Below are 24041 nucleotides of genomic sequence, written 5' to 3'. Positions count from 1 at the left end.
AATAGATAACAAAAATTTGGGGCAGAGTTTATATACAAATTTCAGGGCTTTTACCCCCATTGGTTTCTTCCCTTCCAGAATTTATGTCTTAACTTTAGAACTTTCCTGTCATTTTTGAAGTTTGTCCTCTGTTGCTTGAATCCAGTAAAGCTCCATCATTCTGCAACTCTGAGTTGTGCATAGGATAGAGTGCCCTTAGATCAGCAGTTCTTAAGATGTGGGGCCTGAGGACTCCTGTTCTCAGAGACCCCTTCATGGGTTGAGAAGGCCCTGCCTTTTCTAACTACATTATATATTTGAGGCCAGCTTTCTTCATATACTTCAGTCAGAACAATGGATTGCAAAGATTGAATGAAAGTACAGATAACAAGAATCCAAATGTCTTTTTTAAATTATATATTAAAGAGATTTACAAAATGTGAAACAGTGCCCCCCCCCTTTATATTTTTGTTTGTTCTGGAAAATAGTGGTAGAACATTAACATGTAATAAGTTAATTATAATTTTTAAATGAATTCAAAAATTTATAATTTTTTCCTTTTTAATTTCTAATATGGGTTCCTCGGTAATTTTAACATTTTTAAAATTTTTAAAAATTTTTTATTTATTTGACAGGCAGAGATCACAAGTAGACAGAGAGGCAGGCAGAGAGAGAGGAGGAAGCGGGCTCCCTGCTGAGCAGAGAGCCCAATGCAGGGCTCAATGCAGGGCTGGATGAGGGGCTCCATCCCAGGACCCTGGGATCATGACCTGAGCCAGAGGCAGAGGCTTTAACCCACTGAGCCACCCAGGCGCCCCCTCAGTAATTTTTAAGAGTAAAGTTCAAAGGAGTCCTGAGGTAAAAAATTTCGAGAACTGCTATTTTAGACAAAAAATAGAAACGCGCAAATCTTATCAGATAACATTTATTTTTTTCATGGACACCCTGGTTTCTGCTTGGTCACTCTTTGGTCACTCTTCAGAGCCTTGAAAAATTGATTTGTTTTTGTACAGATTTTATAATTTTTATCTGAAGGATCGTTAATCTGACTAAGCTCCTTTACCATAACAGACTCTGAGGTGCCGGGAAATGATTTTAAGAGAGGTGGAAATGGCAGTTACTTGAGCATGAGTTAGGGTGCCATGCAATATAATAGGGATTGTGTCTATTAATTTACTTAATCCTAATTCTTAGGCAGATTTTAATGATTAAGTGTTATCCCATTTTGTGGACAGTAAGTAAGACTTTGGATTCTTGTAGTAATTTTCTCAAGGTCTTTCTGCCTATAGTTTAAACAGGATTACACCTAGGTCATACTTGGCTTTAACACCCTTGATGTTTTTATTTTACTCTGCCGTTTTTGGTTTGAGAGATTAAGTAAATGTAAACTTAGGTAGAGGAAGTATTAGAAAAAGTTCCTAAAGCATATTTTGGAATTTTAGTGTCTAGGCTTTATAAAATAGTTCAAAGTCTTGGTTCAAAGTCTTGGTGGTATGAGTGTGAGCTTGCTTGAAGGCAGGGGATTGAAAGAAATGACCTTTTAAATCCTTTTTAGCCTTGTAATTTTATGATTCTATGTAGCCAGCAAAAATTGTAAGTACTTATTGTGAGATGTTAAGTTTGGGTATAGCATGAGCTGGTAATTGAACTGTTCAGTCAGTGATTGACTCCTACCTCACTAAAAATTTATGGAAGAAGAATCATTACTTGAGAATATTAAAAGAATAATGACTATAATAGTACTGAAATGAGTTCACATTTTTCATACCCACTTAGTAGATTGGAATGACACTTACTTCAGTAGTTAAAGTTCATATAGCAAATGTAAAATAAATTTGAATTACACATTTTCTCTTTGTGAGAAACTTCCCAAACTAAGTTATAACAATATGTCAAACTTGAGACTGACAGAAACATTATAAACAATTTAGATTCCTTTATTTGCATTCTTTTAGAACATTTAAATGTGTAATAGATTAGAGACTTATAAAGAAAAAGATTTTGGAAATTAGACAGTTGAGGATCAGTGATGAGAATAGTGTTTCAGGAATGCAGAAAATTAGGGGCGCCTAGGTGGTTCAGTTGGTTAAGCGGCTGCTCAGGTCATGATTCGAAGGTCATGGGGTTGAGCCCCATATCGGGCTCCCTGCTCAGCAGAGAGCCTGCTTCTCTCTCCCACTCTGCCTGCCGCTCTGCTTACTTGAGCTCTTTCTCTATCTCTCTATGAAATACATAAATAAAATCTTTAAAAAAAGAAATGCAGTAAATTAAAATGAAATCAACATTGAGCTGCCTATAATGTTTTTAGGAATAGGATTATTTAAGATAATGTTTATAGTATTTTTTCCCCTCCATTTTTGTTTTTCCTTTCAATAATAACCATAGTGTATGTAACTTTTCTGAATATTATATAGAAGGAAAAAATTAGCATTTTATCATGTTTCCTATTCTTTCAAATTGAAAGTTTTTTTAGTTCTTTGTTGTATTAAAGTTTTTTTTTTTTTATTTTTTTTTTTTTTTATTTGACAGAGAGAGATCACAGGTAGGTAGAGAGGCTGGCAGAGAGAGAGAGAGAGGGAAGCAGGCTCCCCGCCGAGCAGAGAGCCCGATGTGGGACTCGATCCCAGGACCCTGAGATCATGACCTGAGCTGAAGACAGCGGCTTAACCCACTGAGCCACCCAGGCGCCCCTGTATTAAAGTTTTTAATTAATAATAGGAAGTGTCAGGAGGTATCTTTAAAGAGATAGCTGAGTGATGAAGAGTCTGGGCTCTATACTGCTTGTGTTGGAAATCTAGTTCTATTGCTTACCATAACCCCATGTGACACTGTGCCATCTCAGTTAGCAGCTGCTGCTGCTTGTGCTTGTGCTGCTGCATCTCTCTCAGAAGTATGCACCAGAGGCTTTAAAATGGTAGTTGCTTAAGCAGAGTAGAATATAAATACATAGAATTACTTAACACTTTTTTACAATAAAATCGATCCATTGATTCCTCGGAGCTCCTAGAAGTTAAACATTTAGCATCTACCTGGGGAGAAATGAAGTTTTATGTAGTGTATTCTGGCTGAGAAAACTCGTGTTTCTTCTGAGATAGTTTAGAGGTGTCTTCAGATGTTTTTAGTTCTATTATTTCCTAATTCTTTCCTTTGTTTGTTTTGAAAGGATTTTTTGCTTCCATTGAGTTATAGCACAACATTCTTTCAGAGTGAAGTAAAATTTTCAGTGTACATCATGAATTATATTTTGAACTTCAGTTTGGTGTAGGGCCTATGCCGTTGTACAAACAAATGCTGTATAAACAAATGAGAAAGGTCATCTCTACAGATGAAGAGGTCAGATCAAGAGATGAAATGCTTAGGCTTAAATTACAAGCCACTCTGACTCAGAAGAGTTTTAAGTTCTGGCTGTGGAGGTAGGCCCAAACTTTTATTAGAGCCGAGTGCCTGAGGTGGCCGTAGAGTACTTGTTTCCTGTAAAGCAGACTTACTTGTGCCAACCAGTGTGTCTTGTGCATACTTAAATCTACTGGCTAGTTCTTTTCCCTGAGGATCAGCCTGTTGTATTTGTTATGATTCACTTGTAGATGGCTGTGTCCCTGTTTCTTAGGATCTCTACTGTTAGAGTTCTTGGGTAGTTGAATGTTCTCTGGATGAATTGTGGCTCTTTTTTGATTCAGGAGGGGCTAATATCAAGTTCCCCTTTGTTTCCGAATTTCTTTTGTTAGGGTTTTTAATAACCCTCTGGAACTAAAGTCAAAGTTCCATGTTGAAGCTTCCGGATTGAGCATTAATATCATTCCTATCTCTACTTCTTTGCTTTTAGTGGAATGATCCTAATCCAGGCTGAGGGCCAACCAGGCTGCCTGTGACAACTGTTTGTGTGTCTGTGTGAGATTAGATGTAATTTTTTATTAATTTCAAGTTGTCACGGCCAGTATCCATGACTGTATAATAAATATACTGAACTGGAAACTTTGCCATGAAACATTAATTACTATTGGAAACCTTGTCACATACTTCTGTCCATTTCACAAGAAACAAGTTCCTTAAATGTAACAAATCTAATTTTTACAAAATACATGGAGAATGCCATGTCAGCTTCTACTTTCTGGATTAAATATGTTCTTTCACATTTTTTGCTGTCTTTTAGTTATTGTTTGAAATCATCAGATACCTGTTGGAATTGAGTTCTATAGCTTCTCTTATCCATGTTACAAAAATGCCTTGGAATCCTGAAACCATGGATAGTACTGAATCCTATAGATATTTTTGCCTCTCTGTACGTACATATGGTAAACTTTAATTTTTGAAGTAGGCACAGTAAGAGATTAACAACAACTGATAATAAAACATCATAATTATAATAATATGTCAGTAAAACAATATGTCTGTCTTACTGTACTGTGCTCACCTATTTTTTTCTCCTTGTGATGATGTGAGATGATAAAACACCTATATGATGAGATGCAGTGAAGTGAATGACATAGGCACTGTGATACAGTGTTAGTCTACTACTGATTTTCTGACGATATGTCAGGAGGACGATCATCCACTTCTGGACCGACGTTTACTGTGGTTATCTGAAACTGTTGAAAGCAAAACTGCGGGTGAGGGGGGACTATTGTACTAGGTATTTATTTGTATGCTATTTCTCCAGCATACTAACATATTTGTTTTGTTTTAGGAACTTGGTATGTTTTATTCCATAAATAGATGAAATGTTCAGTGAGTTTTATTTTTAAAAAATCTTTATTTTTATTTATTTTTATTTTTTAAAGATTTATTTATTTGAGAGAGAGAGAGAGATCTTGTGCATGTGTGAGTGTGAGCAGGGGGAGGGGCAGGTGGAGAGGGAGAGAGAATCCCCAGGCAGACCCTCCCCACCCCCACCGCCAAGCATAGAGCTAAGTGCAGGGTTCCAACACAGGACCCCCAAGATTGTGACCTAAGTGGAAATCAAGAGCCGGCTGTTTAACCAACTGAGCCTCCCATGTGCTCCCTCTTTATTTTTAAAGAAGATTCTTGTGCATTCAGATTTGAAACTGTGGAATGTTTTTCAGGCTGAGTAGATAGTGGTAAGATGTTGTGATTAAAGGAAAATCTTCTCAGTCTAAATTTTTTTTTTAAAGATTTATTTATTTATTTGACAGAGAGAGATTACAAGTAGGCAGAGAGGCAGGCAGAGAGAGAGAGGAGGAAGCAGGCTCCCCACTGAGCAGAGAGCCCGATACGGGACTCGATCCCAGGACCCTGAGATCATGACCCGAGCCGAAGGCAGCGGCTTAACCCACTGAGCCACCCAGGCGCCCCAGTCTAAATTTTTTTTTTGAGATAAAATTTATATACCATAGTTAACCAGTTTAAGGTGTATAATTCATTGGTTTTTAGTATATTGATCGAGCTGTACAACTATTACCACAATTTTAGAAGAGTTCCGTTACTCCCAAAAGATACCCTATACCTGTTAGCAGTTACTTACTGTTCTGTCCTCTCCTGAGGCAATAACTAACTTACTGTTTGTCTCTGTAGAATTGTCTGTTTTGAACATTTTGTATAAACGGAATCATACAATATGTAGCCTTTTTGCTTAGCAAAAAGTTTTCAAGATTGGCCTATATTGTAGCATTTATTAGTCTTTCATTTCTTTTTATTGCTATGTACTATTTCATTGTAAGGATGCAGTATATTTTATTTATACATTTATCAGTTGATTGACATTTACATTGCTTCTAATTCTTAGCTAGTACAAGTAAAGCTGACCCTTCATGTATATGTTTTTTTTAATTTTTTATTTTTTATAAACATATATTTTTATCCCCAGGGGTACAGGTCTGTGAATCACCAGGTTTACACACTTCACAGCACTCACCAAAGCACATACCCCATGTATATGTTTTTTGCGTGGATGTATGTTTTCATTTCTTTTGAGCATAATTGTTAGTTCATATGGTAGCTTTATTTTTAACCTTTTGAGGAACTGCCTGGCTGTTTTCCAAAGTGGCTACATCATTTTACATTTTTTTTTAAAAGATTTTATTTATTTATTTGACAGAGAGATCACAAGTAGGCAGAGAGGCAGGCAGAGAGAGAGGGGGAAGTAGGCTCCCTGCTGAGCAGAGAGCCCGATGCGGGGCTCTATCCTAGGACCCTGAGATCATGACCTGAGCTGAAGGCAGAGGCTTAACCCACTGAGCCACCCAGGCGCCCCATCATTTTACATTTTATCAAAAATGTATTTGTCCTGATCGCTCCACATCCTCATCAACACTTGTTACCTTTTTGATTATAGCCATCTTAGTGGATGTGAAGTGATATCTTATTTTGATTTGCATTTGCCTAATGGCTGTTGATATTAAATATTTTTTCATTTTCCTTTTTGCCATTTGTATACCTCTTTAGGGAAATGTCGGTTCAGATCCTTTGCCCATTCTTACATTGGGTTGTCTTTGTATTATTCAGTATAAGAGTTGCTTATACATTTTGGATACAAGTCCCTTAGCTGTATAATTTGCGAATACTTTCCTCCTGTTTTTCATGTTGTAACATTTATCATTGGGGGTTATCTTTTAACTTTCTTGATAGTATCTATAGTTTTTGCTCCTACATTTAGATCTGTGATCCATTTTGAGTTAAGGAAAAGATCCCGTTTCATTTTTTTGCATGTGGATATTCAGTTGTCTACAGATGATTTTTTAATGCTTATATTTTAATACTGTCTGTGGTCAAAAGGATTTCTTACTCCTGTGGTTGAAAACTAATTTTAGCTCCATACCAGGTGGTTGTCTACCCTGGGTGCACACTGGAATCACTTGAGGAACTTTTAAAAAATTACAGTGTTTTGGCTACAACCTCAGAGATTTTGTTTTAATTGGTCTGTTGTGGAACCTATTTATCAGTACATTTTTTAAGCTTCTTCAGTGATTTTAAAGTCTAATCAGGTTGAGAACCATAGCTATATCCTCCTCAAAAAAAGAAATGGAAAAAAATTCACTGTTTTTTTAATGCTTTACTATATTTTTCTCCCTTTCAATAATGTGTTGCATTTGGCAGTAGAAGAAACAGTTTTTAGTTTGCTAAACAATTAATTTTTAAATTTATGTTTCTTTTCTTTTCTTTTTTTTTTTAAAGATTTTATTTATTTATTTGGCAGACTGAGATTACAAGTAGGCAGAGAGGCAGGGAGAGAGAGGAAGGGAAGCAGGCTTCCTGCTGAGCAGAGCGGATGTGGTCTGGATCCCAGGACCCTGGGATCATGACCTGAGCTTAAGGCAGAGACTTTAAACCACTGAGCCACCCAGGCACCCTAAATTTATTTATATATATATATATATATGAATTTTTTTTTTTAAAGATTTTATTTGTTTGACAGATCGCAAGTAGGCAGAGAGGCAGGCAGAGAGAGAGGGGGAACAGGCTCCCTACTGAGCAGAGAGCTCAATGTGGGGCTTGATCCCAGGACCCTGAGACTATGACCCGTGCGGAAGGCAGAGGCTTTAACCCACTGAGCCACCCAGGCGCCCCTAAATTTATATTTCTTAAATGGAGGATTATATTTTACATCATAGGCCATTTAAGATGAAATTAGATTCTGGTAACAAGTAAATCCTAAAGATGACTTGTGTTTAGGTGTTAGAGAAGATCTCTTAATACAGAAAGGCAGTGAGTTTACTCCTCTGTTTTCCCATGCAATGAGAAAATAAATTTCCAAATAAACACAGCAGGAGGACTCTGATGTACATATGTCAGTTCAAGTCAGAGAGTATACCTTTCAGATAGAGTAGATCACAATGTATATATTATCCAAATATATTACATTTTTCTAATACATCCACAAATATTTGTAAGTATATTTAAATATTTTCACTTATTTAAGATGTATTATGTATTTCCTAGCATCTTTGGGACATATGGGGGTTATCATAAATATTAAAAAAAGGTAATTCCTAAGGTAATTATTAAATGTGTAGGTATTGTTGAGTTCTGTGATGTAAAGCAGAATAGAACATAGTCTTTGCTTTTTACAGTCTAGTGGAGAAATAAATATATTAAAAAAATGATTAGTGGGGCGCCTGGGTGCCTCAGTTGGTTACGTGTCTACCTTTGGCTCAGGTTATGACGTCAGCTCCCTGGCATCAGGCTTCCTACTTGGCTGGGAGTCTCCTTCTCTGTCTCCCTTCGGCTCCCCCATGTGTGCTCTCTTTCTCTCTTCATCAAATAAATAAACAAAATCTCAAGAAAAAAAAACCTGCTAAACCGTTTTTCTAAACTGGTCATGCCATTTTATGTTTTTAGCAATGTATGAGATTTGTTATTCCATTCTTTCTGACAGGTGAGATCGTCAGATTTCTGTTTTTAGTCATTCCATTGGGTCTGAGGTGGTATCTCAATGTGGTTTTTAAATTTGGATTTCATGATGACTTCTAATATGTGGTAGTATCCACTAATTCATGATAGTTAACTGTGTTAACTTACTTAATTTGAGAGAGAGAGAGAGAGAGAGAGAGAGTACATGAGTAGGGGGAGAGGCAGAAGGAGACGCATACTCCCTGCTGAGCAGGGAGCTGGATGTGGGACTTGATCCCAGGATTCTGGGATCATGACCTGAGCCAAAGTCAGACACTTAACTGACCCAAGCCACCCAAGTACCCTCATTGGTCATTTATATCTTCTTTTGCTAAGTTTTTAGTCTTTTGCTCCTTTTTTTTTTCTTAAATGAGGTTGTTTAGTTTTTGTTTTTAAGAGTTTATTTATTTACTTGACAGAGATCACAAGTAGGCAGAGAGGAAGGCAGAGAGAGAGGGGGAAGCAGGCTCCCCACTGAGCAGAGAGTCCAATGCAGGGCTGGATCCCAGGACCCCGAGATCATGACCCGGCTGAAGGCAGAGGCTTAACCCACTGAGCCACCCAGGTGCCCCTGAGATTGTTTCATTTTTTAAATTATCCTCATACTCTGGTTGTGAGTCCTTTGTCAAATACATGTATTCTGAAAAAAAAAAATAAATGTATTTGAATCTTTCCTTCAGTCATGGCTTCCTCAGTCATTTTCTTCTTGTCTTTTGAGAAGCATAAGTTTTTATTTTAGTGAAGTTCATTTTCTTAAACTTTTCTGAAGTTTTATTTTAATTCCAGTTAGTTAACATACAGTGTTAAATTAGTTTTAGGTGTACACTTAGAGTGATTCAACAATTCCCTACATCACCTGATGCTCATCACAAGTACACTCCTTAATCCCCATCACTTCTTTGAGCCATCCCTGCAAGGCTCTCTCCTTTGGTAACAATCAGTTTGTTCTCTATAATTAAGAGTCTGTTTCATTAATGAGGAGTACGTCACTTAATTTTTCTTCATTCAGGTATTGATGGATGCACTTGAGCTGCTTTCATATCGGGGTTATTGTAAATAATGTTGCCATATAAACATAAGGGTGCATGTAGCCCCATGAATTAGTGTTTTTGTATTTTTTGGGTAAACTCCTAATAGTTTGATGACTGGATCATAGGGTAGATCTGTTTTTAACTTTCCGAGGAACCTCCATACTGTTTTCCCCAATGGCTGCACCAGTTTGCATTCCCACCAACAGTGCAAGAGAGATCCTTTAACTCCACATCCTTGTCAAAACTATTTTCTTGTGTTTTTGACATTAGCTATTCTGATAGATGTGAGATAGTATCTCACTGTGGTTTTGATTTGCATTTCCCTGATAATGAGCAATGCTGAGCATCTTTTCATGTGTCTTTTGGCCATCTGGATGTCTTTTTTTTGGAGAATTGTCTGTTCATGTCTGCCCAGTTTTAATTGGGTTACTTGTGTTTTGGGTGTTGAGTTGTATCTGTTCTTTATGTATTTTGAATACTAACCCTTTATGGGGTATGTCATTTGCAAATATCTTTTCCATACAGTTTGTTGCCTTTTAGTTTTCTTTCATTGTGCAGAAGTTTTTTATTGTGATGTAATCCTAATAGTTTTGTTTTTTGTCTCCCTTGCCTGAGCAGACATATCTAGAAGAAAGTTGCTATGGCCAAGTTGCAGAGAAGTACTGCTTGTGTTCTCTTTTAGGAATTTTATGGTGTTAGGTCTCACATTTAGGTCTTTAATCTATTTTAAAGTTATTTTTGTATATGGTGTAAGAAAGTGGCCCAGTTTCATTCTTCTACATATTGCTATCTACTTTTCCCAAACACATTTGTTGAAGAGATAATCTTTTATTATTGGGTATTCTTTCCTGCTTTGTTGAAGATTAATTTGCCATACAGTTGTGGGTTAATTTCTGAGTTTCCTATTCAGTGATGTTGATTTATGTGTATATTTTTGTGCTAGTACCATACTGTTTTGATCATTACAGCTTTGTAACATAACATGAAATCTGGAATCGTGATGTCTCCAGCTTTGTTTTTCTTTTTGAAAATTGCTTTGGCTGGGGGCTCCTGGTTGGCTCAGTTAAGCTTCTGACTCTTGATTTTGGCTCAGGTCATAATCTCAGGATTGTGGGGTTGAGCTCCATGTTGGGCTCTGCACTCAGTGGGGAGTCCACTTGAGATTGTCTCACTCTGCCCCCTCCCTTGCTTACTTGTACACATTCTCTCTAAGATAAATAATTTTTGTTGTTGTTGTTGTTAAGGATTTTTATTTATTTGACAGAGATCACAAGCAGGCAGAGAGGCAGGCAGAGAGAGAGAGGAGGAAGCAGGCTCTCTGCTTGAACAGAGAGCCCGATGCGGGGCTCGATCCCAGAACCCTGAAATCATGACCTGAGCCGAACGCAGAGGCTTTAACCCACTGAGCCACCCAGGCGCCCCAATAAATCTTTTTAAAAAAAAGATCGTTTGCTTTGGCTAGTTGGGGTCTTTTGTGGTTCCAATTCAAATTTTAGGATTATTTGTTCTAGTTCTGTGAAGAATGCTGTTGGTAGTTTGGTAAGGATTGCATTAAATGAGTAAATTGCTTTGGGTAGTGTAGACATTTTAACAATATTTATTATTCTGATCTATGAACATAGTATGTTTTCCTATTTCTTTGTATCATCTTCATTTTTTTTATCAGTGTTTTATATATACTTTTAGAGTACACATCTTTCACCTCTTTGGTTAAGTTTCTTCCTAGGTGTGTTACTGTTTTTGGTGCACTTGAAAATGGGACTGTTTTCTTAATTTCTTTTTCTGCTGCTTCATTACTGGTATATAGAAATGCAACAGGGTGCCTGGGTGGCTCAGTTGTTAAACATCTGCCTTTGCTTCAGGTCCTGATCCCAGAGTCCTGGGATTGGCCAGCATACTGCTCCCTGTTCAGCTGGAAGCCCTGCTTCTCCCATGCTTTCCCTTTCCCACTCCCCCTGCTTGTGTTCTCTCTCTTGCTGTCTCTATCTCTGTCAAATTAATAAAATCTTTTTAAAAAAAAAAAGGAATGCAACAGATTTCTGTACCTTAATTTTGTATCCTACAACTTTACTGAATTCATAAATGAGTTCTAAGCAGTTTTTTGGTGGCATCTTTTGGGTTTCCTCTATATAGTATCATATCATCTGCAAATAGTGAAAGTTTGACTTGTTCCTCATTGATTTGGAAACCTTTGATTTTTTTTTTTTTATTGTTGTTGTTGTTTGATTGCTGTGACTGGCACTCCAGTACTATGTTGAGTGAAAGTGGTCAGAGTGGCCACCCTTGTCTTGTTCTTGACCTTAGGGGAAAAGCTCTGTTTTTCCCCATTTAGGCATGGTGGTTAGTTGTGAGTTTTTCATATCAGGCCTTTATTATGTTGATGTAGTTTCCTCTAAACATACTTTATTGAGGGTTTGTAGCACAAGTTGATGTTGTACTTTGTCAGATTCTTTTTCTCCATTACTGAAATGATCATATGGGTTTTATACTTCCTCTTACTGGGGTGATGCATCACTTTGATTGATTTGCAAATATTTAACCACCCTTGTATCCTGGGAATAAATCCCACTTGATTGGGGTGAATGAATTTTTTTTTAAATGGTTGTTGTATTCAGTTTTCTAGATTCTGTGTAGTATTTTTGCTTCTGTGTTCTTCAAGGAATATTTGTCTGTATTTCTCTTCTTTTGTGGTGTCTATCTGGTTTTGGTCTGTCTGGTTTTGGTATTAGGATAAGAGTGGCCTGTTGGAATGAATTTGGAAGTTTTCCTTTTCTGTATTTTGGAATAGTTTGAGAGGAATAGATTTTTTTTTTAAATAATTAAAAAATATATTTATTTGGGAGGGAGTGCCAAGTGAGAGAACACAAGTGTGGGGGGAGGGGCAAAAGGAGAGGCAGAAGCAAACTCCCTGCTGAGTAGGGAGCCTGATATGGGACTTGATTCCAGGATCTTGGGATCATGACCTGAGCTGAAGGCAGACACTTAACTGACTGAGCCACCCAGGCACCTGAGAAGAATAGATATTAACTCTTAATTTATTTATTTATTAAAGATTTTATGTATTGGGTGCCTGGGTGGCTCAGTGGGTTAAAGCCTCTGCCTTCGGCTTGGGTCATGATCCCAAAGTCCTGGGATCGAGCCCCGAATTGGGCTCTCTGCTCAGCAGGGAGCCTGCTTCTCTGTCTCTCTCTGCCTGCCTCTCTGCCTACTTTTGATCTCTGTCAAATAAATAAATAAAATCTTAGAAAAAAAAAAGATTTTATGTATTTTTCAGAGAGAGCACAAGCAGAGGGAGAAGCAGGCTCCCCCAAGAAGCCCAATTTAGGGGGCGCCTGGGTGGCTAAATAGATTAAAGTCTCTGCCTTCTGCTCAGGTCATGATCTCAGGGTCCTGGGATCGAGCCCTGCATCGGGCTCTCTGCCTAGCAGGGAACCTGCTTCCTCTTCTCTCTCTGCCTGCTTCTCTGTCTACTTGTGATCGCCGTCTATCAAATAAATAAATAAAATCTTAAAAAAAAAAAAGAAGCCTGACTTAGGACTTGATCCTAGGACCCCGGGGATCATGACCTGAGCCAAACAAAGGCAGATGTTTTAACAACTGAGCCATCTAGGCATCCCAGCTCTTCAAAGGTTTGGTAGAATTTACCTGTGAAGTCCTCTGGTCCTGGACTTCGATTATGAATTTAATTCCTTTGCTGGTTATTGGTCTGTTCAAATTTACTATTTCTTCTTGTTTCAGTTTTAATAGTTTATATATTTCTAGGAATTTTACTTTCTTCTAGGTTGTCCAATTTGTTGGCATATAGTTTTCCATAATACTCTCTTACAATTGTTTGTATTTCTTTGTATTTGTATTTTGTTTATATTTCTTTGATATTTGATATTTTTATTTCTCTTCTCTCATTTATGACTTTATTTGGGTCCTCTTTTTATATTGATCAGTCTGGCTAGAGATTTTTCAATTTTATTGATTTCTTTTTTTCCCCCTAAAGAACCAGCTCCTGTTTCATTGGTATGTTTTAGTGTTTTTTTTTGTTTGTTTTTGTTTTTTTTAACGTTTCTGTTTCATTTATTTCTGCTTTATTTATTTATTTATCTTTATTATTTCCTGCCTTCTGTTGGTTTTAGGTTTTGTTAATTGCTCTTTTTACAAAAGCTCCCTTACATGTAAGGTTAGGTTATTTGAGGTTTTTCTTGCTTCTTGAGATAGACCTGTTCCTATAAACTTCCCTTTTATTTTATTTATTTATTTTTTTTTTTTTAAAGATTTTATTTATTTATTTGACAGATAGAGATCACAAGTAGGTAGAGAGGCAAGCAGAGAGAGAGGAGGAAGCAGGCTCCCTGCCGAGCAGAGAGCCCGATGCGGGACTCGATCCCAGGACCCTGAGATCATGACCTGAGCCGAAGGCAGCGGTTTAACCCACTGAGCCACCCAGGCGCCCTATAAACTTCCCTTTTAAAACATTTTCATATATCCCAAAGGTTTTGAACTGTTACATTTTCATTTTCTTTTTTCCCCCCATGTACGTTATTATTTCCTCTTTTATTTCCTGCCTGACTCATTTATTGCTTATTAGCATGTTACTTAATGTCCATGTATTTATGGTTTTAACAGATTTTTTCTTGTGGTTGACTTCTAATTTCATAGTATTGTCAGAAAAGATACATGGTATATCTTCAGTCTTTTTTGAATTTGTTGAGGCTTGTTTTGTGGCCTAATATGTGATCTGTTCTGGAAAACGTTGCATGTAAACTTAAAAAGAAGTGTATTCTACTTTCATATGATGGAATATCCTGCATAATAATTTCTGTTAAATATCTAATATCTGTTAAATCCGTTTGTACCAGTGTGTCATTCAAAGGCATTGTTTTGTTGATGATTTTCTGTTTAGGTAGATGATCTGTTCATTGATGTGAATGGGGTGCTAAAGCCCCATACTGTTACTGTGTTATTATTGATTAGTTCTTTTAGGTTTGTTATTAGCTATTTTATGTATTTGGGTATTCCTCATTTTCTTAATTTTTTATTTTATTATTAGTGCCTTTTGAGCCCTGTCAAAGGAGTCTTTGCCAATCTCAAGTTTGTAAAGACAGTTCTCTGTTTTCCTCTATTTGAATATCTTATTATTCCAGGACCGTTTGTTGAAAAGACCATCCTTTCCCCTTTCCCTACTGAATTGCAGTAGCTCCTCTGTTGTAAAATGGATAAGTGTGAATGTATTTCTGGACTATTATGTCTAAATGATCTGTTTGTCTTTATGCCACTACTACAGTGTCTTAATTACTATAGCAAAATAAGTCTTAAAATTAGGTAGTATATTTTTCATCAGAATTATTTTAGATATTTTAGGTCCTTTGGATTTCATTTTCGTTTTAGAATTAGCTTGTCAATTTCTACGAAATGCCTGCTGGGATTTTGATTAGGATGGTGTTGAATTTATAGATCTATTTGAGGAGAATGACATCTTAATGCTGTTGTGTCTTCCAATCCAAGTACATTGAGCTCTCTTTAGGTCTTTAATAGTCGCTTATCAATGTTTTGAAGCATTCTTAGGTAGAATTCTTGCTCATCTTTTGTTACATATATTTCTAGTTAATTTATTTTTGATGTTGTAAGAGTGGTATTAAAGAAATCATTTTCCGATGGGACCAGGGAGGGAGACAAACCATAAGAGACTCTTAATCTCAGGAAACAAACTGAGGGTTGCTGGGGTGTTTGGGGGGAAGGGATAGAGTGGCTGGGTTATGGACATTGGGGAGGGGATGTGCTATTGTGAGTGCTGTGGATTGTGTAAGACTGAGGATTCACAGACCTGTACAAATAATATATGTTGATTAAAAAATCATTTCCAAGTGTTTGCTGCCTGTATATAAAAATACAGATGGTTTTTGTATATTGATCTTGAATTCTTAACTTCCTAAGCTCATCAGTTAGTTTTAGTAGTTTGTACATTGCTTTGGATATTCTAGGTACATATCAGATCATTGTGAATGCAGACAGTTTTATTTCTTTCCATTATATATGCTTGTTTCTTTTTTATGGTCTGATCAGTGCCCTCAGAGGTTATTTTTGATGAATCACTAGATTAATTTTGAACCAGAGCTATCATTTCTGATTCTTTTTTTTTTTTTTTAAGATTATTTATTTATTTATTTGTCAGTGATGGAGAGAGAGCGAGCAAGCACAGGCAGACAGAGAGGCAGGCAGAGGCAGAAGGAGAAGCAGGCTCCCTGCCAAGCAAGGAGCCCGATGTGGGACTCGATCCCAGGACGCTGGGATCATGACCTGAGCCGAAGGCAGCCGCTTAACCAACTGAGCCACCCAGGCGTCCCTCATTTCTGATTCTAATCATAAATATATACCATACTAAAATTTGGTGTCAAAGGACTATATCATAATGGAATTGAAGGAGGCAGATTAGAGTATTGTTTTTTGTTGAACTGATTATCTTAAAAAGTCTGTTTGGGAGCCAGAACCTGGATACCACTTGTTTATTGAATACAAGCAAATCCTCCTTGAGATGGCTGTTGGTAAGGTTGACAGTAGTTCTCAGAATCCAAAATTAGGGCCAGGTAATGTTTCTTTGTATCATTTAAGTAGAGTATTTCAGCTTTTCTGTAAGCTTGAAGAATGTGCTTTTCTCTCATTTTCTGGACTTTGCTCTTGTCCTTAGTTTTAGCCTTGATTGCTTTATAGTGGGCATTCCTTGTAGCACACCAAGCTCTTAAGTATACAATTTGAGAATTTTGGTATGGGCCATATATATCTTAATTCAATACAGATTAACCTTACTTTAGAGAAACCCAACATATAAAATTATAGGTTTTGATATGTATCATATGTGATGGTTTTTCTCTTAATAAAAAGATTGGTGTTTGATATATTAATATAATCTACCTGTAAGACATTTAAAATATGATTTAACTTCATTCAGAATTACAAATACTTTTCCAGAAACACATATAAAAAATTTGAGTGTTCTACATTAGGTATGATCATGAAAACACTTTTTATAAAAACCCAATAACTCATAGACTCATTACTTACATATTTTCTGTCTAGTTTGGAACTGTCTTTGCTTGGCAAGTTGCTGGGTTGGTATTTCCTGCCTCATAGTGGTGTTCTGCTGCAGTGACTGTATACCTCCTCTCCAGTGGTAGGAATAGCTATGGCAGATTAGAAAATGGGAAAAATCTTTTTTTTATAATTATGTTGTATAAGTCAGGGGGCTCTTTGGAACTTTAAATTAAAATGTTTTCCAGTCAAGGAGTTGCTATTTAAATGAAAATATTTAAATACCAAAGCTTGCTAAAGGAGGTTGCAGAAATATGTTAAGAAAGTAAGTCCGACAAATGTCATGTCACTCAAGTTGATTCTACAAACTGCTTTTTATTAAGCAATTCCTGATGTCCAGTAATGCTCTGTACTATATAATGATATCAATTTGAGATTTTTATGATAAAAATATATTTTGCTGCCATATTTTTTCCTAAATTTTAAAATTTATGAAATGTTACCATTCTCAGCTGAAAGTAACTCAGATTCTGCTAATGGTAGAAAGGGTTTTTTTTTTTTTTAATGTAAGAGGCATGGGACTTAACTGTAATACATTCTTGATTTTATATATATATCTTATAAAAATTATTCAAAAATTATAATTTTGTATGTCTCTGGATAGTTAATATTTTAAGGGAACTTCCTTGAGGATGTATTTTTCCATTTTATTGTTAAATATAGGGTATATTTACTTCTGGCACATGGGAAGAGAAATCAGATGAAATTTCCTTTGCTGACTTCAAGTTCTCAATCACTCATCATTATCTTGTACAAGATTCCACTGATAAAGAAGGAAAGGATGAAGTATTGGAAGGTAAGTTGTTAACTACATATTTTGAAACTCTTGACTGTAAGAGTGATTATAATTTTGAATTATGAATTTAGTTCTTTTAATTAAATAGTGTCCTCTGGAGATGTTTTGCATTTGCGAAGTTGTTTCACTACATCTGAGATAGAATATTATCTTTTTAGAAGAACAGGCATAGCAGCATTTCAAAATTAATTAGATTAGCAAAATATTTATTGCGTGCACTTCTAACCCCCAGTTAAAAGAAATTTATAGTCCAGTAAGGGATATATGGTCTATAAATAACTAATGGTCATAGGAGATAGAAAATGATAAGTGCCATCAAAGAGCCCAGAAAAAGTGCTACTGAAATTCAGAGAAGAAACGATCAGTTCTAACTGAAGAGAGATCAGGGAAGATGTAATGAAGAATTAAGCAATAAGCTGGGATTTGAAGGATTTAAAAATAAGTTATTTTCTGATTTATCAGTGTAGTGTTTTGGTTATACCCCAAAGTTTGTAGTCAGATCAAATGGATTAGAATTCAGGAGCCGAGGGCAGACACTCAACTGACTGAGCCAGGCACCCCCCAAAATCTCTTCCTTGAGGTAGAGTAGCATGTAATAGTGAGAGACCAAGGTATTGGAAAAATATGAATCTTGGAGCTGTCAGTCAAATATCCTTCTTTACTCAAACAATAAACACATGCAGAATGTGTGTTAGTTTTTCAGGCAATTGATGATATTATGCTAAGTGAAATAAGAGAAAGGCAGATATTATATGATATCTCTTATATGTAGAATCTAAAAAAAAAAATGAAAACAAAACTTATCGGACTTACATTTATGAAAATAGACTGGTGGTTCCCAGAGGTGGAGGTTGAAGGGTGGGCAACATGGATGAAAGAGGTCAAAGTACACATTTACAGTTATAAAATAAATAAGTCATGGGGATGTAATTAATGTCCAGCATGGTAACTATAGTTAATCGTACTGTATCATATATGTGAAAGTTGCTCAGAGAGTAAGTTGTAAAAGTTCTTATGACAAGGAAATTTTTGTTGTTAACTGGTGACAGATGTTGACTAGACTTAATGGTGATCATTTTGCAGTGTATACAATTAATGAGTTGTTATGATGTTGTATACCTGACAGTAATATAATGTTAAATGTCAGTTATATTTCAATTGAAAAAATAAAATAAATAAATTAAGGAAAAAAGTTTTTCTGCTTAAAACAGATTATCATTTGTAAGTGTAGGCCTGAAATATTTGTACCTTTTCTTGTATAGGAATAAAATTATATAACCTTTTGTATTATATGCATTCTTTTTAGAAACAATAAAGTATTTATTGTTTCTAACAATAGTTTATTAAAGTAGTTATTATTGTTTCTAACCTAGTTTATGTATTCAGATTCATAAACTAGGACCATCTATACACATTGACCATCTATACACATATATAAGACTAAATAAAATGATTACAACAAAATATGAATATGTGTACTTCAGGAGTAAGTGGGTGAGGGAAATAGATGCAACTGATGGGAAGTCTGATAATAGCTCAGAGATTGCCAGGTCCTACATTCTGCTGAGTAACGAAGGACCTGTTAAAGGTAGAGAAATCTTGAGGGCTGTTAATTTGAGGGAAGAGTGTACATCAAGGAAAAGCTGTTACAATGACGAGGCTTAGAATCAGTTTTTCTAAGGTAAACTCGTATAGGGGGCTGTGGTATGAGAGAAGATGAATGGGTTTGGGTTACTTAAGTCATTATTATGGCATATGTATATGTATTGTGCAGTTTTAATTTGGTTGTGATTAAAGCTATACCTAATGATAGAAGTTACAAGTAAATCATCAACTCATTTAATTTGGAGATACATATTTAAAATTATACTATCAGATGTCAAAAGTTTTGAGCACTGATCTTTTATTTTGTTGGGTTTTCATTGCTTCAGTTAAAGCATTGTCATTAGTGTTCTATTCTTTTTGAAAATTAAGAAAATATATATTTCCTAAGGAATTATGGCTATACAATAAAAGGAAATATTTTTATGAACAAATATTCTTTATACTTTGAATTTATTATGAATTTATGCATAACTAAGAATCATTTATGTCACTGTCTTATTATAAATGACAATACAAGCGCTTAAAGATGCATGGGTAAAAAGTGGGAACCTGGTTAGTGTTTTTTTTTTTTAATTTTTGTTTTCTGTTTTTTAAGATTTTATTTATTTGATATTTGATAGAGAGAGACACAGTGAGAGAGGGAACACAAGCAGGGGGAGTGGGAGAGGGAGAAGCACGCTTCCAGCTGAGCAGGGAGCCCAGTATGGGGCTCCGTCCTAGGCTCTGTCCGAGGCTCATGACCTGAGCCCAAGGCAGATACTTAACGACTGAGATATCCTTGTTTAGTGGTTATAAGAAGCCCTTATGTAAATGGCCAGAGGCTAGCAAAGACTAGCCATAGGAGATGATAAAGTGTTGACAGGATTCTAAGTAAAATTTTGAACAAAAGTAGGGTCAAAGGCAGATCAAGAAGAACAGATAAAATGTGGCTTTGTAGGAAGGATGAGGAAACGTTTGAGTCATGACTTAGAAGAAAGGAAAATATACATGTAGGAATAATACTTTTTGTTTTTAGAGGCTGGCTTTTTTGAAATAAGGCAGTGGGAAAGAGAAATCTCTCTCACCCCAAATCGTAGAGCAAGTCCTAGATATAAATCCTTGAGCGGGCGCCTGGGTGGCTCAGTGGGTTAAAGCCTCTGCCTTCAGCTTAGGTCATGATCTCAGGGTCCTGGGATCGAGCCTCACATTGGGTTCTTTCCTCAGTGGGGAGCCTGCTTCCTCCTCTCTCTCTCTCTGCCTGCCTCTCTGCTTACTTGTGATCTCTTTCTGTCAAATAATAAATAAATAAAATCTTAAAAATCAATCAATCAATCAATCCTTGAGCAATTGCAAAACTACATGGACTAGCAGGATATGTTACATAATGTGATTTTTTTTTCCAGTCATGTTATAAAATTTTGTCTTAGACTGAACATACTAATTTTTTCATTATTAAATGTTTTTGTAGATGTTATTCCACAATCTATGCAAGATTTGTTGTGTATGAATAATGACTTTCCTCCAAGAGCACATTGCCTGGTAAGATGGTAGGTATACTTTTACTCAGGTAACTTTTAGTATGTGGTTTGGGGTGACCCCAACATCTCCCCCAGGCTCAGTGATTTGCTAGGAAGATGCACAAAACTCAGCATATGGGTATACTTACTATGATTTATTACAACGAAATCTGCAAACAGAATTAACATAGGGAAAAGGTGGCTGAGGCAAAGTTTGGAGGAATTTGTGTTTGAGTCCTTTCCTAATGGAGTCACACAGAACGTACTTAATTTCCTTAGCAAGTTGTGACAGCACCTGTGAAATGTTTTCTATCAGGGAAGCTTGTTAGAGGCTCAGCTCTTAGGGTTTATAGTTGGGGGCTGGCACCCTTTGACTAGTACATAACAAAATTTCAGACTCCCAGAAGGGCAGTAGGTGTTTGGCATAAACCACATTGTTTGTACAAACAGATTAAGCACAGTAACTCTTACTGGACAGTTTTTTGAGAACCCTCTCAAAATCCAAATTCCTAGAAGCCTGCCGAAGGTCAGCCTTGCATGCAGGCCATACTTTTTTTTTTTAAGATTTTATTTATTTATTTGACAGACAGACAGAGATCACACGTAGGCAGGGAGAGAGGGGGAAGCAGGCTTATCGCAGATTAGAGAGCCTGATGTGGGGCTCGATCCCAGGACCCTGGGATCATGACCGGAGCCAAAGACAGAGGCTTTAACCCACTGAGCCACCCAGGCGCCCCTGCCTGCAGGCCATTCTAAGGATAGTAGTCACAGGCCTGCTGTTAACTCTTTTCTACACAATATATTTCATAATCTAAGTTAGAGCCTAACTATAATTCTGATGACTAGCATGGAACATTTGCATATCACAGAAAACTTAATATGTATTGTTGGAAATTGAATGGAAGTAAAATGTTGATCTCAGTTACATGATAACATCATGACTCAATCATTTAAAAAAAAAAAAGATTTATTTATTTATTTATTTGACAGACAGAAATCACAAGTAGGTAGAGAGGCAGGCAGAGAGAGAGGGGGAAGCAGGCTCTCAGCCAAGCAGAGAGCCCAATGTGGGGCTCAATCCCAAGACCCTGGGATCATGACCTGAGCCGAAGGCAGAGGCTTTAACTCACTGAGCCACCCAGGCACCCCTCACTTATATCTTAATTATAAATGTGTTAAGTTAATATAAGAGGTACATCACACTTAAAAAGGCATTATTTTATTTTATTTTATTTTGGTAGGGGTGGTGTTGAAGCATACCACCACCAAAATGTCTCAAGTGTGAATGTGTGGTCAAGAAAGGAGACCTAGTTAAAATAGATTTATATACTGGTTTTACATTAGTGTGTTGGTGTGAGTTGGTCTTTTAATTTCTTTTTTTGGTAAGATTTATTTATTTATTTGAGAGAGAGAGAGAATGGATATGCAAGTGGGGGGAGAGGCAGAGGGAGAGGGAGAATCCTCAAGCAGACTCCATAGTAGGTAAGGAACCCGATGCCCCTGAGATCATGACCTGAGCCGAAATCAGGAGTTGGATGCTTAACTAACTGAGCCACCCAGGCACCCCTTGATTTTTTATTAAAGAATTTCTAAGAAAGGAAAAGATATCTTTGCTAGCTAGTTTGATTACTATAACAAGTAGACTGTAGCACACTAAAAAAACTAATTGCAGATGCAGATAAACTGGGTATTGTTTTGTAAGTATGCTTGTCATTTTAGTGTGATCTTTTAGTAACTGTGAACTTAAACAACTTAAACAAATATAAGAGAATTTAGTACATTACCATTTAACTTAATCCATCCAGATTCTCTTCTGATCTTTTAAAATGTGAATGTATACATTTAAAATGACAGAATACATCAGAGGGCAGCACAATTCATAGAACATGACTTTGTTTGTATTCATTCAGTCAACATTAATTAAATACCTACTATTTGGCCAGACACTGAATTAAACACACTGAAGTTTAATTTCTAGCTCAATACTTATTGTCAACTTTGGGAAAATTACTTAATTTCTCTGAGTTGGTAAAGACAGAATAATAAATAATAGGTACCTTTCAGAGTAACTGTGAGGATTTAATAAAATAATGGTACATAGTATGTTTACCAGACTCTGAGTGCTGTTACATAATTTCTGTTCAGCTGTATTTTTTAAAGTTTCTAAATAGACATGAATTTTGAGGGAACATTATGTAACCCATTACAGTCTTACATCTAATCTCCCCCAATTCATGTCCATTCCACAGATAAAACATATTCATTCTTTTCAGCTTTTTGGTATTTATTTCCTAAAACTGGGTTTGACACATAGTCCATAGTTTAAAAATATTTGTTGAATAAACAAGCAAAACCTTTCTATGTATTAATGAAGTACTTGTTAGTGATATATTTCTTCATATTAATGAAAATCACTTGTTAATAGTTTTTTTAACCTTTACATTAATTTTAAAATTTTTTTATTTTAAAAATTAGCATATAGTAAAATTGACTTTTTTTTTTTAATGAATAGTTCATTAACCTTCAACACATATGTATAGATTTTTAAAAACTACTACTATAATCAGGATATACAACAAAGTGTTACCTCCTAAAAAAACTCTTCTTGTCCATTATTATTTCTGGCAATTAATGATATATTTTTGATAGCTTTGTCTTTTCAAGAATGTCATAGAGATAGAATCATATAGTAACTGTTTGAGACTAGTTTCTTGCCATATAATGCTTTCAAGATCCTTTTATGTAATTCTTATCAGTAGCTTATCCCTTTTTATTGCTGAGTAGTATTCTCTTGTAAGGGTATACCACAATTTGTTTATTCATTCACTTGTTGATGGATATTAAGGCTGTTTCTAGGTTTGGGCATTTATGATTAGAGCTTTACAAATATATGTGCACAGAATTTTGTGTGAAAGTACATTTTAGTTCACTGGGCTAAGATTGGGTTGAGATTGCTAGTTATATGGTAAGTGTTTATTTTTAACTATAAAAATTGGCCAAAACATATTATTGCGACTGCATCAAAATATAAAGCTTCTGCACAATGAAGGAAATGGTCAGCAAAACTAAAAGGCGACCTACTGATTGGGAAAGATATTTTCAAATGATCTATCCCATAAAGGATTAGTATCCAAAGTATATTAAAGAACTGATACAACTGAACACCCCAAAATCAACCCATTTAAAAAATGGGCAAGCATGAACAGACATTTCTTCAAAAAAGACATCCAGATGGCCAAACAGGCATATGAAAAGATGCTCAACATCGCTCATCATCAAAGAAATGAAGATCAAAACTACAATGAGATACCACCTCACAACTGTCAGAATGGCTGAAGTCAAAAACATAAGAAACCATAAGTGTTGATGAATGTGGAGAAAAAGGACCCCTCTTGCACTGTTATGGGAATGCAGACTGGTGTAGCCATTGGGGAGAATAGTATGAGGTTCCTCAGAAAGTTGAAAATAGAACTACCCTATAATCCAGTCTTCACACTACTGCATATTTACCCCCAAAATATGAAAACACTTACTCAGAGGAATACGTGGATCCCTATGTTTATATAGCAGCATTATTTACAAGAGCTAGGATAAGAAAGCAGTCTAAGTGTGTCCGAGGATAGATGAATGGATAAAGATGTGTGTGTGCATACATGCACACAGACACAGACACAGTGGAATATTACTCAACCATAAAAAGAATGAAATCTTGCC

At 36.1% G+C, this 24041-nt stretch overlaps 1 protein-coding gene across 2 annotated transcripts in view; it reads left to right on the top strand.

Moving 5' to 3' along the window:
- The window catches only part of RAB3GAP1 (RAB3 GTPase activating protein catalytic subunit 1), a 114324-nt gene that overhangs the window by 12181 nt on the left and 78102 nt on the right, over positions 1–24041 (top strand). For both annotated transcript variants that reach the window (XM_059394392.1, XM_059394393.1), the window contains exons 4-5: positions 17094–17226; positions 20279–20357. In XM_059394392.1, the coding sequence (XP_059250375.1) occupies positions 17094–17226; positions 20279–20357 (212 nt within the window). The remainder of the gene's footprint in view (positions 1–17093; positions 17227–20278; positions 20358–24041) is intronic.

The sequence above is a fragment of the Mustela nigripes genome, chromosome 3 (assembly GCF_022355385.1).
Source record: "Mustela nigripes isolate SB6536 chromosome 3, MUSNIG.SB6536, whole genome shotgun sequence".
NCBI lineage: Eukaryota > Metazoa > Chordata > Mammalia > Carnivora > Mustelidae > Mustela > Mustela nigripes.
This window is presented reverse-complemented; position numbering and strand designations above follow the sequence as displayed.